The 19,994-nt window shown below is 35.2% G+C and overlaps 1 protein-coding gene across 1 annotated transcript in view; it reads right to left on the reverse strand.

The window, feature by feature from the left end:
• The window catches only part of LOC108700132 (X-linked interleukin-1 receptor accessory protein-like 2), a 470,858-nt gene that overhangs the window by 235,031 nt on the left and 215,833 nt on the right, over positions 1–19,994 (reverse strand). The window contains exon 3 of the mRNA XM_018233033.2: positions 7,202–7,475. Coding sequence (XP_018088522.2) covers positions 7,202–7,475 — 274 coding nt within the window. The remainder of the gene's footprint in view (positions 1–7,201; positions 7,476–19,994) is intronic.

A 19,994-nucleotide genomic window follows, 5' to 3' on the forward strand; every position in this document is an offset into this window, starting at 1 on the left:
TTATTGCCCTTTTCATTTTTTTTTCTTGAGCCCCATTTTGTGATGGTCTGTGTGCTGCCTCAGAGATCACCTGACCAGAAATACTGCAACTCTAACTGTAACAGGAAGAAGTGTGGAAGCAAAAGACAAAAACTTTGTTTGTTAATTGGCTTATGTGACCTAACATGTATAGTTTATTTGGTTTGCTTCTGTGCACTGTGAATCATAGGCCCACAGGGGGTGGCCCTTATATCTTAAAATGGCAGTTTTCTATTTAGGATTACCCTATGGCACATACTACTAAAAAAATATATTATTAGGAAAATGGTTCATTTACATAAAGCATGGTCTTAAAAAAATACATAAATGGAGACCAATACAAAGTTGCTAGGAATAGGATATTCTATAACAAATTAAAAGTTAACATTGTTGCACCCTTAGCTTCCCTCATAAAAGTATGCTGTGCTAAGTAACACTTTCCAGGGTCCTGTTTCCATTTCTTGAATTTTCTATAAACCATTTCTTATTCTGAAAGGCTTATAATGCTATTAAGACAAGTACTGGTCTACGACTCAAGAGAAGATTGCAGTTTAAAGCTCACCGGTACATCTTTCCAAGTAGGCCAATTAAGATGTGCAGAGTAACAACACAATTGATTGGTTGCAATTGTTATATCTGATTATTTGGCATAATGTGATGAGCCGGCCCAGTTTTGCACCTTAATATCATCTTCTAAAACAACATTTAAAATGATAACTAATATATGGAAAACATTGTAATTATTCATAATAATAACATAAGAAGATTATGTGCTGTTTTTATAAAAATGAGCACTATGTCATTCCATTTCTTTTAAACTTGTAAGGCACAGTTTGATCACCGTAATTTAATTTTCTAAAATATAAGGATAAGTGCTTATATCTATTTTGACTCCTAACTTTTAAATAAGCATAATTAAAACCAATTAAATAAAGAAACTAAAATTAATTAAAATTCATAGACCAATTTATTAGAATAATCAAGCTCATAAAATTATATTGAGAAACAATATATCAAATTAACATAACATTATTGAGTGGCATTGAGGTAGAGGGAACTGCATAAATCCTGGTCAGGATGAGTTATTTCTTTTGAAGCGGGTTGTGTCTTATGTTGGGAATTGACCTTTTTATATGTAGGCACTTTCCAGCTACACAGATCATTTGAACATTTAGTTGTGCACTGCCATTCTCCTCCTTTGTTTTTAATGCAGAAAGTTTTACCAATTTATAGACTGATTTACACCTATTTATATAAGGTCCTGATATATTTGATACTTTTGATGAGGCTGATTAAAGGAGAAAAAAACCTTTTTTAGGTTACTATGTATAAATGATAATTTGCTTTTTCACCTCTGTGTATGTTAATTTGATATTATATTTTATCTCTATAGGGATTTTTGGAGCTTGATTATTCTAATAAATTGGTCTATGAATTTTAATAATTTGTAGTTTATTTTTTAGCTGATCCTTGTATTTTATATTATTTATCATCGCTACTATCCCATTTTTCATTGATTTAAGGTCCTTAACAGCTTTAAGTATTAATTAATTGCACATTCTCCACTTGCACGTATTAGTGCATTGTACTAGTGTATTATACCGTAATTCAATGTGACTGGGAAAATAAACCCAATGCTGGTATCATGAAGTAAAGAGTTTAAATTATTTGTGTTAAGAAGTTAAAGGAAACAGGCCGAGTCTAAATCCAGAGGTCAAAATGGCAAATACAGGAACAGGAGCAAGGGTTCAGGAACAAGGCTGAACAGGAACAAGGGGCAAGATAACCAGATTGAACCAGATGATTCAGCCCCAGGAGGCAGGAGGAGACTGGCTTTAATTGGCCCATAATGACCAGATTAAAGACACTTGGTCTTAATGAGAGTGAAGATTGAAACAGCGAAATAGCAGAGGTAGCAGGTGTCTATATGGACAGTTGTGAGTAGCAAACTCCAAATTCTTCAAGTGGCTCAGCAGGACATGACAGTAGCTGAATACAATGCAGACCAGGGTTTGAATCCCCAATAGTCCTCACAAATACCATGTGATTGACCTTAAGATTTAATAAAATCTTACTGGAGGAAAAATGCTCCTATTGGGTTTATTCAATGGTTAAATTACTTTGTATATGTAAAGGATGAAGATTCTTTTTCTCGAAAAACACCATGTCCAGAATATCCCGGATAATAGGCCCTATATCTGTACTAAAGAAGAATGCAGTTTAGACAAAAAAAAAACAATAATTAAAGGAAAATTAAACACTATCACCCAATAAGTATGGACCTCTAAATATAAAGAAATGTAAAAATCAGATGCAGAAATACAAATCATACAACAACAGATACTGCTCTATATGCAAGTATTAAATCAGATCAACTAGACTTTTCCTCTTAGCAATGTTAGACAACTCGTTGCCTCTTAGCACTGTTCATTACTACTAAAAGGGCTAGTATATTAGCCCCTTGATACTAAAAGGGCTAATATACTGTACCTCAGATACTATATATTGGCAATAATATTTACTTTTAATGACACCACCTTCGCAGAATGGACTGTGGGACAACCAGAATAGGTATCAAATAATTATGTTGACTGTTCTCTTGCGGAAAGAGGTTGATGGCAGGAATGATGAGAAGTATCTAACACTCAGGTGCATAAAAATAGAAATATTTATTTCAGCATGGCCAGATGAGAGACTTTTATGTATATAAGTATGTAATGTGAAGGAGTTTGCCTGACCCCAGTAATTTCAAAACCCTCCATTAATTTAATAAACAGTATACCCTTGTCTGTAAGAAGGCTAAACCATTCTTGACAGGTTAAACATAGTTCACATTGTCCTCTTTATATACTAGTCATTAACCTTCAGCAAAATAATTTGATGATAAACTAAATAGGATAAATTCTTCCAATCATCTAACAAAACAACAAAAGACACAGGGGAATATGGATGGATTGGCACAAATATTATTTCAGTAATGTGATTGTACCCTCTGTCAGCAAGTTATTTGAGGATGATGAGGCAATTGATGCTTAGATTAAATACTGTAGGTCTGAATTCCAATGAGCAGGTCTTTATCCAAATGTGCTGGACGGAACTGAGAGATTTTATTATGGCTTGTGCTGTTGACTTGAGAAATACAACAAACACTTGATATTTTCAAAGGCTTTATGATTTAATGACTGCCAAAGAGACTTGCAACATATTGTAGAGCAGGTGCTTCTTTTTAATAATTCTGAAAAGTCAGAAGTTATCATAGGGAAAATTGCATTTTAATGATACAGACACTTTATCGCCATAGTGGAAACCTGTACATGTTGCTATACGTACAAACTCAGCTTGCTTTTCCTCTTAGAGCTGTAATTATGAAATCTGGGTAAAATTAGGAAAACTGTTCTTCGTTGCCAGAAATCTGGTCTATTAGTTGCAAATACATATACACAACTATTAAAATGATAATGGGTCTGTTCAGCTTTTGACTGCAATGTATAAAATGTTATGAAATCAACAAAAAGGAAAAGTCCATGAAAGAAAATCAGTAAAAGGACAGGTTTAATGTTAGAAGTCTTCTAATTAGTTGGGGAACTAATATATGGGAACTAATAATATGGGAACAAACTTATCCTACATAATTATTATAAAATGTTAGGTATGAACGCAGAAGCAAAGAAACATGTTGTATCTACTCAATATGAAGGGCAATTGTGTGGTATTATTTAAATGTGATTTGTAAGCATGATTTCTGTGCAGCTAATTGTGTCTGTCCATTCACTTCCTTTCCTTGTTTATAGCAGTGCCTGTGATATAGTTCACTTGATTTTCTTTAGGGCTTAATAAAGGACATGAGCGAGCATATGATTGTTATTACTCATTTAAAGGTTAACTCCACTTTTACCTTGAAGTAGAGGTGTTGCAATTTTAACTAAGTTGAACTACTGTAATTATTGAAATTTATTACATACTGTAATATCTTTCCACTGAAACTGTAAATAACATGCAGCGTTGCACCTTTGCCTTGATGCAAAATGGGCAATGACATGCAATGTTCCATATTGAATCTGGCTGGTTGTGTGCTAGTAATTAGTAATACGTGTGATCAGAACATTAGTCTCTTCCAACTACTAGATTTAATTAAATTTTCCTTTGTTGAGACTTATTTGCAGACTTCTGGTTAAACCACCTGCACAAATGAGGGGTTTGGGGGGCAGCCTATGTGGTATCAGCTTCCTGTATCTATACCAGTTTTATATGGATTGAACGCAGCATCTCCTTTTTGTTTATGTGTTTGTGACCATCTTGTATCTGGAAAATGTAGGTTTTTGTGCTTCTGGTATAGGCTTTAAGATGTTATCAAAACCAGTTTTTATATATACGCTACACCATTGTTTGTTCAGCTTATTTATTACTGGGGTGACCTTATTCTTATCTATTTACTCTCTATTTAGTAAGTTGTTAGAAAGAATCTTTTTTCTATTAGTGTGCCTCTGACATTATCAGTTGCTAGCAGCGCCATGGCTTGTCTCATTACCTATGTTATGTTTTGTAGACTTTTTCTTTTATCTTTTTTATATTCTGTTAGATCATTGCCTGCAGCTTTTGCAGACCTACTGTTTCCTCTACCCCCACCCACTATGCTCTTCCTTTACAGGATTTCCACCCACTGATAATGTTGATATTCCAGCAACATTTCTCTGCCTCGTCTCTACTTATAACAACAGGAGGCTATTCCTACTACTTCAGTATTGTTAAGTGGTTGAATTACAAATTAGATAATTGTCTACAGTGATATGAGAAAGCAGGTATACCCTGAAAAGACTTGACATTTTTTTATGGATGCTAGATATTAGATACTTAGTTAGAACTTATATAAATTAACCTGATCTAACAGATGAGATAAAAAAGCTACTTTACAATTATATATTGAAAATAAAAAAAAAAAGAAATGGAATTATCTTGGTGGAAAAAGTTCACCGTACATATTTCTTGTGATATGCCTTATGTGATGTGTGGTTTCCTGGCAATGGGACATTTTTTTGCACTTTGCCCACTGCACGAGGCATGGTGCAAATAGTAGTAGGGACTCCATTTCCGTCCAAAGAGACCTGCGCATAGAATCAAGTGTGGCCTGTGTTTGGCCATGCTCAATTCTAAAGGGTGGGTGTCCTCCCCTGCCATCCCCCCACTCACCCCTACCTTCCAGGTTTTTTGAGAGCTGATCTAGTACTCTGTTGATCTAGTGCAGAGCACTTTGTAGAAGATCGAGTTAAATTGAACATTAAGTTCTAAGTGTTAAAAGGTGCAAGAGGAAGGACATTGCTACCCCATAGAGCTTACAAGACAATCTTTAATATAAAACAGCACAAGAATCACACAAGTTACATCTATAGGGGTAATATTATTATGACCCCTGATTTATCTGAAAAACAAACATGGTGGATTGCACCAATTTGAGTTTTGCCCTCACTTGTGAATGAGGCCTGCTGTTATCATTATACCTTTGAGTTGTTTCGCATTATGTTTCCACTTACAGTTCATGTATGTTTAAGCCAAAACAAGATCAGAATCCTCAGCATGTATATGGCCTGGAAGTCAACTTTGCAACCTCAGAATTTATTTAGAATTTTTATTTTAAGGGGCTCTAGGAGACCCTGGAAGCAGGATGAGGAACCACTTTTGGGTCATGACCCTTTAAGAATTAATGTGCTGCTGAAAGCAATATTTCTCTATCCCTTGCTATTCTCTGAATTGCTGGTTATGACTACTGAAACTTTATAACAGAAGCCAGCTGCTTAACAGACCTGTAAAAAATAATTCAAGTCATTGTGGGAATTTGAGTCTTGGTTAGAGGTGAGACACCTTCGACTACATTGCACATTGTCCTTTTGGAGGTTGCATAAACACTGTCTGGGATTACAGTACAAAAGTGTTGTTCTGGAAATAATATAGCCATCCACTATTATAATATTATTGGTCTGTTCCATCACTCAAAATGTATGTATTGTTAGTCTGGGATGTTTGCACAAGCAGCAGTTAGGGAATAATAAAAAGTTTCTAACAGCATCCATGTGTGTCCTGATATCTTGGGAATGAGAGTTAAATCTCCAGCTGAGACTCATTTACAGACAGCAGACAGCTTGTATCGACAGAAAAAGACAGCAACCAAATTTCTAGTACTGTTGTCTGGAGGAAAGGCAATACAAAGAAAGTTCTACAATACATAACGAATAAAGCATTTGGGAAGGTCCATCTGGCTTTACTCTGGTGTTAAAGGATTATCCAATAAGAACATCATAAAAAAATGTACACATATTTTCCTGTATTGTAATGCAGAGCGAGACAAAATCTCTTTCCAAATATGAGCTAAGCCCTGCTTACAGGAGGTTACTCAGTTCATCTTTTCCATTTATCAAAGCTGTGGCAAATCATTAACGTTATCTAAAGAACATATATTTCTGCTTACAAAAGCTGCATAAGCTCCCGTTTCCTTCCTTATGTCAGACTAAATTGCAGGCCTTCCTTTTGTGGTACAACTATATGATTTTACACTCTGAATTCAAAGAAGAAGATACATTTTGATAGTTTACCAACAACATATACCTTTTATTATTTTTTGTAAAACAACAAGCCCATCAAGCAATCACAGTCACATTATAGTTTATTTAACATGTGATTAATGCAGCAGTTTTGTTTTATACAGTGCCACACTCAAGGCACTTTGCCTGCATCTGAATTTGTTAAGTCTAAAGTTGAGATGTCATTTGAGCATTGTGATGAAGTGACGCTAAACATAGGTGTTGGCTTCACATTGCAAGATGGGTTGTGAGATACTGTATGGTTTAAAGTGTGATACGAGACACTGAAGAAATTATAGATACAGAAACTATAACAGATAAACCCCATATAATACAAAAAGAATCTGATTAGTGTCTCCAGTTATATTTCAATGTATAATATGAAAGCTTTGTAATCAATACAGCTAAAAGCACACAGGCTGAAATTGTGTATATTTTAACTTTCATCTGTCACTGCAAGAATGTATAAAATGAGGTGTTTAACCTGTTTAAATGTGATCCACAATTCAGAAACAGAGACACATATGTGCTACAAAATCATCTTTTTCTTTACACACCACCATCCTCCAGGTATTAAACTGGTAGCAATATTGTTTCTATCACATTCTTACCTCAGGACACAGGTGTAGAGTCCACTGTCTTGCACTTCTGCTGTATGAACCCATATGGAATCATCATCCTTGCTCATTCTCACAACAGAAAATATGATTGGTTCTTCCAGATCTCCTTTGGTTTTATACCACATAAGCCTGAGTCCAGCACTTTGAGCCATGCTATAATTAGTCCTGATATAACTGTAGAAGAGGGCACATTTCACTCTCACGGGTTCACCTGCCAATGCCATGTATTTCTTTAAGTCCACTGACCAGTCAATGCAACCGTCCACTAAAAGCATAAAAACACATGAAAGGAAAATGTAATATATAGAAAGGATGAGCTGTCACAAAACATTTATTTTTTAAGTAGAAGAGCAAATTATAATTTTATTTCATATTTCTCATTCACTACATCTCAGTCTGCAAAACATGGTAAAGCATATAAACCAAAGATGATTTAGACATGTATGGAAAAGTTGCCCCCTATATTCTCAACATCAAGGTTACCAGGCCACTTCAAACAAATGCTGGTTTCTGGGCAACACATTGCAAACTGATTTCATTTAAATACAGTGGAGCCATTATATCACAGATTTTTTACATGATCTGCTAAACCTATTTAACACACATTTTATTTGCTCCAAAACTTTCAAAAATCCATATTTAACATAAAACCTTATTCATGCAAAATTCCATAAACTTCAATTAAATTCAATCAAGATTTTTTTTTCCAAAGACTAATATAGTTACAAAAAAACCATTGATTTGGAAAAACTAGATTGAATTAATTCTCTGCATAAATCAGCAGATGGTAACTGCATTTTGAAAATACATTTTTCACAAGTTGAAATTCAACTCCCATTGACTTCTATAAACGTTCAACAGGTTTTGGCCCAAATATTCCATTTGAGTTTTTGTGACTTTTTTAATTGAGAGCATGTTTTTTCATTCCAATTTTCAGGAAAAAGAGTGATCTTGGATTGTAATAAGTGAGCATCTTCGTATATCATGAACGAGCATCTCCGTACAATGCACTACACAGAAACAACTATGTGTGGTATAATATTTCTTGTGCTTACAGTACAATAACATGACCTATGCTTTCTTCTTTTTTGGAACGCAGGATATATGCATGACATATCTCAGGATTTTAGACAACTCATGTAAATAATTGGCCAACTCCAGAATGTAAGTTTGTCCAAGCGCTGTACAAAATAGCAGCGGGTCAATGCGGGTTAACATGGGTTAGACTGAGTGCTCAAGATTTCTCTTTGTTTTATGCATATATTGTAGTTGAATATTGCTTCTAGCTGCCTCCCAGTCTATAGGAGCAGGAAACAGGAGCAGGGATCTACAGGGGCTGAATTTGAGCAGTGGAAGTTTTTTTTCCCTCTTTTGAATGTAAATCATTGGGTTTGTAAACACTGGTGACATCAGAAGAGCATGTGTACATGAATATACATGGCATAATTTTGCATTTTGTCACTAAACAATCTTCACCACACATTATGAACTAGTGACACATGGTTATTATTGTATTATATTAATTACTCTATGTTTTATTTAGAGTCTCTGTGTGTTTATTATCATCCAGATGATCTGTGGCATCCATATGTGCTCAAGAAAAATCTTATCTAATAGGAGATTGAGTGATTCTATTTCAGACAATCAACAACGCCACAAGATAAGCATCCAGTTACAGGAATCTAACAGAAAGTGCCTCTTGATAAAATTCTGCACATGAACTCCTAATAGCCTATAAAGTATCAAGCATTAGATTCCTAAAATAAATTACAAGTCCACCTCAGAGGGTTTTTTTAAGGCGAACATTTAAAAAAAGCACCCTGTACTGGCAAAGGCCATTTCTTAGTAATGTTTTAAAGCCATTCCAAGATAACAACAAAGGATAATTCTGTAGACCACAAGCTGGAAGAAGATAATCAAGGCTTGACTTACATCTAATTTTATTACTTTATTATTTACATTTAAACCTGTTCTTTATTGTCAATGTGATATTTTTGACTTTTTGTTTTTTATTCTTTCTTAGACTGTCTGGCCACTGTAGTAGTATCTTTCCCTTTCCCTGGTAAGAAATTCATTATAGTATTAAATTAATGTTTGCTCACCTTTAAAATTTATATTAATCACTCTATGTTTACTTTAGAGTCTCTGTGTGTTTGTTATCAATCAGATGATCTGTGGCATCCATGTGTGCACATGAAAAACCTTATCTAATAGAAGATTCAGTGATTCTATTTCAGACAATCAACAAAGCCACAAGATAAGCATCCAGTTACAGGAATCAAACAGAAAGTGCCTCTTGATAAAATGCTGCACAAAAACTCCTAATAGCCTATAAAGTATCAAGCATTAGATTCCTAAAATAAATTACATGTCCACCTAAGAGGATTTTTTAAGGTGAACATTTAAGAAAAGCACCCTGTACTGGCAAAGGCCATTTCTTAGTAATGTTCTAAAGCCCTTCCAAGATAACAGCAAAGGATTATTCAGTAGACCACAAACTAGAAGAAGATAATCCAGGCTTGACTTTCATCTAATTTTATTACTTTATTATTTACATTTAAACCTGTTATTTATTGTCAATGTGATATTTTTATGGACTTATTTTTTATACTTTCTTAGACTGTCTGGCCACTGTAGTAGTATCTTTCCCTTTCCCTTTCCCTAAGAAATTCATTATAGTATTAAATTAATGTTTGCTCACCTTTAAACTTAATTTAAGAGACACTCCTGCTAATGGCAAATAAGCATGTATGTGTGCAAGCTGCCACTCTGTTTTACACTGTAGTAAAATAAATTTGATTTATTAACATTATCTTTCAAAATAATTGGATGCTTGCTTCATTTTAAAGGAAGACATTTTACAATAAAACAGGACTGGGAAAGTTCTATGTGTTCTGTGATTAATAGGGGTGTTTAGAATAAAAAGGGGTTTAGCCAAGTTAAGAGTTTTGGTTTTCCCCTTGATTCTGGCATGTGTAACGCAAGCTACACCTGAGAACTAAGAATTATCACTCACAGGAGTACAAATGTGGAATAAAATCAAGTTTCGACCATTGAGCTCAGATGTGTTTAAATACTAGTATTCCAATTGGTCTTGGATTTTTGTTATCTTTCAAAATAATTGCTTCAGTTTAAAGGAAGACATTTTACAATTAAATAGGACTGGGAAAGTTCTATGTGTTCTGTGATTAATAGGGGTGTTTAGAATAAAAAGGGGTTTAGCCAAGTTATGAGTTTTGGTTTTCCCCTTGATTCTGTCATTGAAGCCTAGAAAATGTGTAACACAAACTACACCTTAGAACTAAGAATTATCACTCACAGGAGTACAAATGTGGAACAAAATGAAATTTTGACCATTGAGCTCAGATGTGTTGAAATACTAGTATTCAAATTTGTCTTAGATTTTTTTTGATTATTTGGCCGAATTCATTGCAAAGCATTTGACATCATGGATTTTCTGCATGTCTAGTAATACAAAAACAGCAAGGGGTTTTAACAAATTTGATTTCACCCTCTCTAGCATGCTTAAATGAATATTATTTGACATCAAAAAAAGGGCTGGCCATTAAAATCTACCAACAATTACATGCCAACCATTAATCATATAAATGGCAGCATTATAGATCAAAATTTAAAAATATAAGTTTCTGATTGGCTTTTGGAGTTTTAAATAAGAATCCTTTATACATACATATTCTAAAATGTATCTTTTATAGGTCCAAATAACCTAAGTTCATATTGTACATACTGAGTGCATACTGTATAATGAGCTAAAACTGTAAAATAAGATATGAACATAATTTTGCTGTTGCATGCAAAACTGATGTATATTGCAAATTCTAAAATGTAGACCTCAGGGATTATGCCAGAGACTGACATTGTTGCTAAGGTAGGAATATCCAGAGGCAACCCAAAGATTTCCAGAGGGGGGTTAAAAAATAAACATGCTTTAGGGTATACAGTATTCTATAGACCGCTATAGTTACAAACACAATTTTGCACCCAAAAGGCATATCATTTGCCTGTGCATATATATATTTTTGTCATTCATTAAGTTGAAAGGCAAGACAGATGTGCAGAGCTAAGGGAGGCAACTCTCTATTCCTTTAATACAGATCCAAAAGCAGATCATTTCAGACACAGCATCCATCTACTGCTCATTAGTCACCATGCTTAATGGAAACCTCTTCTTTGCCAGATATTCTTATAACCAGTCCTTGGAAGAATCCTCCATTAGTTTATGCTATCATGATAGTATCACTGGATCACATTTGGATTAACTACATGTAACAGAAGCAGCTGTACTGAAACACTGTAATGCTAATTGGTTGTACAACTAAAGATCTTCTTTATTTCTCATGAAGTTTTCATTAAGTCTCATAAACTAGAACATACAAACACCCTTCCAATTTGGTTATCTCATATTTTGTCTGACATGACCTGTGTATTTTATTAGTGGAAACACTAATGTGATAATACTAACAGGATTAATTGTCAGAGTGACTGATATGCTCCATCCCACTCCTGACTGCAAGACATCTCTTGGGATTCTGCCTGTCTCTGGAACTCTGCCATCAGACTCTCCCCTTATTTCCAAATTTCTAAATGCTCCCTAAAGACCCATCTATTTAGAGAATTCATCTTAACTGATCAGAATTCAACTGCTTTCATATTCATTATGTTTCAAATGGAACCTAACCCTTTAGATTGGGACTAGGGCCCCTGGATCCATTTTTTTACAGTTACTCTTGTTTGTTGAATTAATTCATTAATATAAAACACTGTGTAACTTGGTGGTGCTACCAAAATAAATGATAAGCAAAGCTATTGCTCTATACATATATATATATATATATATATATATATATATATATATATATATATATATATATATATATATATATATATATATATATATATATGTTATACAGTACATATATATGTTAAATATATAAAACATATATTTTATTTATAGTGCATAAAGTTTCCTGCAGTAATGTCATGTAACTCATGGTCCTTTGCTTGAAATACTGCATAGTGCTTGTCATGGCAAAGGTAAATATAAGATGATGAAGGTAATAACATATCATATATGCATGGTCCAATTAGCTTAGGTTTAAAAATCCTTTAATTTAGACACAAAATACTTGTTCATACACTTTATCGAGAGAACGTCAGTTACCTCTGTTTGGGCAGAGACACATGCTGCAACTTTGAGGGATTTTGCAAAACAAAGCTTTCCGAGCACCATCCTGCCTGCGATTTACATTCTAGCTGGTGGGAAGGCAGTTCAGGGAGATTATTTGCCCGAAGAAGAAGAATCGATTTGTTGCTGGGCGACTAATCTCCCGAAATAGCAGCGTGTGTCTCTGCCCTTTCATTGTAGACTTTAACCTGCATGACAGTTCAAACCTACAAGTCATAACAATTCCTTGTACGATGGGAAGACAAGTAGTCATGATTATAAGAAACTGACATGAGGGGCCAGTGCTCCTTAGATTCTAAATTACCACAATTCCTGTGAAATGTATCAACTTTGTCAAAAACACTTCTTGAGACAAATACACTCAACATTAAATGTTACTTTGCTTTCTTTGACCTTGAGTGGAGCAAGTTGATTTATAATTCATATGTCCTTTAGGCTACAGGAAGGCAGAGATCCTTGATAAAGAGACATGGAATCCTGATCTCATCCATCAACCTTTAATGACCTTGTGGGCTTAAAAAGGTTGATCCAGATATCAAATAATATTAAACGGCATTGTTTAGTACAGCTGAACTGTATAAAAAAAGTGAATTAATACACTTACCAAATGCTACACAATTTACATGGAGGATTCCATTATGAACTACATGCAAACCACACTCAGCAGTCCTTTTGAGGAAAACAAATATGGGGAAATAATTTTTTCAAATGTATTTGTTTTTTTATTAGCCAAAGATGGATTATTTAGAATCAGAACAGGTGTTTTACTCTCTCTAGTATTAGTCAAACAGTTGTATATATTATATGGGAAGGGGCCATTTAAATTTCTTTTTTAAAAATGTGACTATTAAATGATTTACATTTCTGTCCCCCTATATACTAGTGACTATGAATAAAGTGGAGCCAAAACTGCTTGTATAAGCCTGATCTCAACTCTCTTGGTGTTTTCCGTTTAACACCATTCTTTAAGTAGACTGTAAACCCCATAATCTGTTTTATGAACTCTGCCCTCTTTGTCATAACATCCACAGACAGTGTACGCATATACAAAATTTGAATCAGGGCTGAATAAGCAATCTATAGTCTTAACTGGTCTACTGGTCTATCTAAAATTCTCAAAGAATTCTTCAAAGTCTTTAAGTAAAGAGTTCCAAACAAGATTGTGTGATAACTCACCCTGGTGGTATAGTGGGCCAGAGGGGATATGCACCGCGCCTCCACATGGTGCTGCTTCTTCTTTGTTGCCTGTTTATCCTATGGCATGCATGGCGTGCATTTCCAGGTTTTATGCGTCGCGAACGTCATGACGTCATTGCGTTTTGGCGCGAACTTTGATTATTTAAAGGGGCTTTAGGCTGAAGATCATTGCCCGTTGTTAGGTCTAACATGCTTAGTATCTTGGTGCAATTTCTGTCTGTTTGATTGCAGTTTTGACCCTTGCCTGCTTGACTATTCTGAACTCTACCAATCCTGACCCTTGCCTGCCTGACTATTCTTTGAACTCCGCCTGTATCAACCCCGGCCTGCCTGACTACGCTTTTCGTCTATTCCCTGAATTGTGCCTTCTGTACAAAATCTTGGAAAAGCACATGCCCCTTTACTCGTTCAGAACATCTACTTTGCTCCTCTCAAGTTAAAACCTTGCGGCATCTGAGTAGCTGAGGGCTCCTCCCAAGGCCAAAGGCAGCTGCTACATGACTGGGGGCAGCTGGGAAATTGACAATATGTCTAGCCCCATGTCAGATTTCAAAATTGAATATAACAAAATCTGTTTGCTCTTTTGAAAAATGGATTTCAGTGAAGAATTCTGCTGGAGCAGCACTATTAACTAATGCATTTTGAAAAAAACATGTTTTCCCATGACAGTATCCCTTTACATAGGCTAATACAGAGTGCAGTCTCTGATTAGGCAAGTTGCTTGATTTTACCTGGACCTATAACAATATTCTTGCAGTGGGGATGTAGCAGCACATCTTGAAGTGTAAGCATTATTAAAATTAAATGGTTCTTGGGTGCTAGGTCCAACTTCTGCTGCTCTGTTACTATAGTAAGTGTGGGGGCAAGAGAGACAGCTAGACAAGAATAGCAGTGGAATTATATCTCAGGTAGTGTAATGATGTCATTATTTACATTATTCATAGATAAGACTATACAAATTGTTTAAAGCAACTATATAACGCAATAATGTCAGATTTGAATAAATCGAGGATGTAATGGCACATTTGCAATACTGTTTAACTGTTAATCTCCTGGTATGATTTTGCTAGCCACTTAACTTTACTCCCTCAGGCTGTGCCTTAGAAAGCAGGTCCCTCTTACATGATTTTGCACTTAAGTAATGGGGCTGATTCTGCTGATGATACAACGTTCACATCAGGGTACCATGTTCGGTCTTTCGACAGAAAATAAACACATTTAGCCTTTTGTCGCTTAATTTGCCATTAACTGTTGCAAGTATTACCCACATTTTGCCATTACTTCTTCTTAAATTCATAGTAGGGCATATTGTTAAGGATAAAATAATAACATTACATATTTACCTATGGAGATGTTAGCCCGACTGAATGAATGATTTCCAGGAACAAGAACTCCATGCAGCTCACTACTAAGGCTATTCCCAGAATGTTATTACTCACAATGCTCAGCTTGACAGCAGTTTACCAGGAATGCATAGTCTGTTTACTAAAGTACATTTCCTCAGTGTTCCAAGGGTTAAGCTACCCTCACCTGTGATATCACATGATAAAGAGAGAGCCATCCCATGATACTCTGCTTTGTATTTCCATTTACTTGAATACATGGGGTCATCCTGCTTAGTTAACTGTGCATTGGGTGTCTCAGCACTCTTTCAGAATGTACTGCCCTACAAATACAGTGTAGCCTTTTTAACAGTAGATCAGATAATCCTATACTACCAATCATACAGCTAGTATGAACCCTCTTAATAAAACATTCCAAATATTATGAGAACGGATGGCTCCAGATGGCCCTGCCTTACCCCAATACAATACAGTGAAACCTTAATTTTACATGCCCTGATTTTAACTTTTCTGCATTTTACACTATTTTTCTGTACATTCACCAGTTTAAAATGGATACTACATTTCCCTGATTTTACATTTTCCCAGAATTTACACCATTTTTCTGGGTCCCCTATAAAATATTAAACGGGGATTCTACTGTATTCTGAATCAATACTGAATTAACAGAATAATACTGAATACAGAATCAATTTGGTTGCTGAACCTGGAGGATTTTGGCAAACTATTATTGTGCAATGTATTTTAAGAATGATTTCTTCGTCTGCCTCTTTCTTTTTAGTTGCTAGAATAAATAGAACCCTAGCAACCAGATATCTGCTGAAAATCCTATATATATATATATATATATATATATATATATATATATATATATATATATATATATACACTGGTATGGAACCTGTTATGCAGAATGTGTGGGACCAGGGTTTTCCAGAAACCTGATCTTTCTGTAATTTGGATCTTCATGCCTTAAAGCAGGGGTCCCCAAACTTCTTTACCCAGGAGCAACATTCAGATGTCAAATACCCTAATGGTCTGTTGTAATTAATCAATTCCCAACTTTAACAATCAATTTTCAATATACTCATTAAATTAATCTATATTCCAACCACTGTATTTATACTGCTCAATTAAAGCTGATTTCATTAAATTAGAACTATTAATTACATTCCATAGTTGTAGTTTGTAACTTCTAGTGCAAATTCATTAATTATGAGAAATGAATTCAATTCTAATTGATCAACTGAACACCTTTAAATAATTTACCATAAATCAAAGTAAAAGTGATGAACTCCCTAGTGCTTTAGTGTTAGATTAGAATAAATTGATTAAAAATACATAAGTGCTAGTGATGGGCGAATTTATTCGCCAGGCGCGAATTCGCGGCGAATTTGCGCGATTCGCCGCCAGCGAATAAATTAGCGAAACTCCCGCGAAAATCCGCGGAAAAAATTCGCCGGCGTCAAAAATTTTTTTTTGAAAAACGGACGCCGGCGTAAAAAACGGGCGCCGGCGTCGGAAAAACGGGCGCCGGCGTCAAAAACGGGCGCTGGCGTCAAAAACGAGACGCCGGCGCCGTTTCGCGAATTTTTCGCCGTTTTTCGAAATTCGCGAATTTTTCGGCGAAGCGAAACGGCGCAAATTCGCCCATCACTAATAAGTGCAAGTGCATTTGTCCACCGTCCAGGACTATCAGCCTACAAAAAGGTCAGTTTGCCAATACAGCTGGTTATTATGCAACTAAAGCTTTCCTTCAAACAAAGAATTGAAAAATAAGCACCTGCTTTGAGGCCACTGGGAGCAACATCTAAGGGGTTGGTAGCAACATGTTGCTCACGAGCCACTGGTTGGGGATCATTGCCTTAAAGTGATAGTGATACATCTAGTTTTGTTCTGAAATCTCTACTTTGATGGCAATAATAACTATTAATCAAAAAATTACTGATATAAACTCTTAAATTAGTAAAATATATTGTTTTAAAAACAGCTTTTTTTGAAGATGGGTGCTGTCCCTCTCTCTCTCTCTCTCTCTCTCTCTCTCTCTCTCTCTCTCTCTCTCTCTATATATATACATATACTTTTTTATTTATTTTATGGTGTCAGCTGCACATGGGGCAAAGGGTTGGTCACATGAGTTTGCATAAATTGATTTATTTTTATATTCACTGACCACAAAGTTTGTGCCAGAGGCTTGCTGTGACAAAAGGTTAGAATTTACAGGTGCTGTATTGATTCAGCTTCCCATTCAGAGATGGGCCAGTGGTTTAATCACAACATCTATAAAGTTGAGCAGACATTCTGTTCTATCAGCTGACTGGCTCCATCCTGGGACCTTCCATATTGTCACTGAAGCTATTCATGCACCACATCTGCATCTGGAGTCCAACCATAAGAGACTGGAAAATATGTTTGCAATATAAAACTAATCATATTGGGGCCCCCCAGGCTAAATAAACCTGTCCTGTCTTTAAAAAAAATGCAAGCATTTAAGGCTTTATGTAATAATAGTTCTTCAAGAAATTCCTCTGGCTGTTTAGTATTGAAAAATAAGCCTGCTCTGACTAATAAAACAAAAGAAACTGCATGTGCTCAAGTTGGAAACTTACTCTTTGCATGCATTTAGCATTTTAAAGGGGAACTATCATGAAAATCTAATATAAACTTCATCATACTGAAATAACTTTGTAAATACAATTAATTAAATATTATGCATTGTTTCTGAAATAATCAAGTTTATGTTCACTTTCTCTCTCTCAGAATCTGTTTCTCTTCATTCTGTCTTCTTGCAGCAGTTGGGTGTCATTGACAGTTCAATATATCTTATAGGGGGGCTTCCTTTCCTAGCAGGTGTATTAGAGCTCACTCAAATAACAGATTCCAGTACAAACAAAATCTAATAAAATAACTTGCCTTTTGCACAAATCCGGCGTGTAGAGAGACACGATGTCTGGTGATTTCAATAGAGTGAAATAATTGTCAATGATTATCTGACACCCAACTCCTGCATGAAGACAGATTGAAGGGAAACATGGTGAGATAAACTTGATTATATCAGAAAAGTACAGAATTTTTAATTGATTGTATTTAGAAAGTTTCTTATTTCAGCATGCTGAAGTTTACATTACATTTTCATTTTTGCGATAGTTCCCCTTTAAGGGGTAAAGGCTTTCATTTGAACACTAATAAATGACTTATTAAAGGGGACTCAAAGCTGAACTATGTCTCACACACACATATTTTAACAATAATTCCAAGGTGCCAATGGTTCTTACAACTAAATGAAGAATAAACATAGTGATACCACTACCATAGTTTTTCTTAGGTATTATATGCCCAAGCCTCACACACCCTATACTATGTTTTAAACTCCAAATATTTGTGCACCTGTCTTCCTACAGGACTATGGCACCCAAAGCTTCTGGACAGCACAAATTGCTTTCTCGCTAACAGGAGATATTTCTGAGCATTTTCAGAATGGGAATGCAGTTTACCATACAACTAAAGGAATCCATTGGTTCTTGATCAATGCTACTTGTTATACTTTTAGTAGCAATCAAAAGGGTTTGTATTTTATCAACATACAGAAAGAGGAGTGATTAGCGCACACGTATTTTACTGGTTATGTGTGATTTTTAAGTGTTTACATGCTAAATCTCTGAATGAATTACTGCTAAAAAATAGGACAGGGAATTTGCATTGATTGAAAATGTATGCACTGGCAAAGAAAAATTACTAATAAAAACATGCATTAGCACTTTTAGTGCCAAAGGCTCTTTGCACTGGTGAGTATTGCCATGTAAAAATTGCCATAGCATGCATTAAAGAGCAAGAATTACACATCTACTGTATAATTATGTCTGTTGTGCCTGGACTTTCTTCTGATGATGACTATATATCTCTAAGGCTCCACAAGAACACTTAATAGAGTTGTTAACCTTTAAATTTATAAGTAATATTCTGAGAGAATTTGCAATTGGTTTTCATTTTTTCTTATTTGCGCTTTTTGAATTATTTATCTTTTTATTCAGCAGCTCTCCAGTTCGCAGTTTTATCAATCCTCTTGTTAGGGTCCAAATTATCCAAGCATCCATGCACTGATTTGATGGAGAGACTGGAATGTGCATAGAAGAGGGCCTGAACAGGAAAATGAGTAATATAAAGTAACAATAACAGTGCATTGTAGCCTTACAGAGCATTTGTATTTAGATGGGGTCAATGATGCCCATTTGAAAGCTGGAAAGAGTAAGAAGAAGGCAAATAATTCAAAAACTATAAAAAAGAAAAAAGGGAAGGCCAATTGAAAAGGTATTTAGAATTAGCCATTCTATAACATACTAGGGGTGGTTCACAAATTAACTTAAAGGCGAACCACCCCTTTAAACAAGCAAAGAAAGTCAGACCCTTTACATTTTCAGAAGCTACGCAAAGGCTATTGTTATACTGCAGTCACTAAAAAAGCAATATGTAAAGTAATGCGTGAAACTAAGTGCACAAATTAAACAATTGCTTGGCAGGATTTTGTTGTCTTGACATATACCACACTAGAAATTGTTATGATTGTAGTACAGCTTATCTGGAATATATGAGTAGATGATTGTTAATGAGTCACATGAGATAAACAGAAATATGCTGTTACAGGACATAGCAAATACAATCTGCACTAAAAGACCGCTACAGTTGCACTAACCCCTAATATCAACACCTAGTAGCTTTAGACAGAACAAAGAATTGAAGTCCTATCGCAGAAAGCACTTTCTTTACTTGCTATGGCAAAACAAAATCCCAGAGAGACAAACAAGCTGTCATGATATAATTAAAGAGATCCTGAGCACTCTAAAGACTTTTGGGGTTTTGCACACATCTGTTAATGCTAAAGTATAATCTTTCATTAAAGCACTGCCACTTTTTAAGAATAATTAGTCCTTAAGAGGATAGCAATGGGGAAATAAAGTGACAAATAACAGTTTTTGCTTATATGTTTGATCTGTTCACTCCCAACTGTTCTGTTTAAACACTTGTGTATTTTATTAATCCC

This window comes from Xenopus laevis, chromosome 8S (assembly GCF_017654675.1).
Source record: "Xenopus laevis strain J_2021 chromosome 8S, Xenopus_laevis_v10.1, whole genome shotgun sequence".
Lineage (NCBI taxonomy): Eukaryota > Metazoa > Chordata > Amphibia > Anura > Pipidae > Xenopus > Xenopus laevis.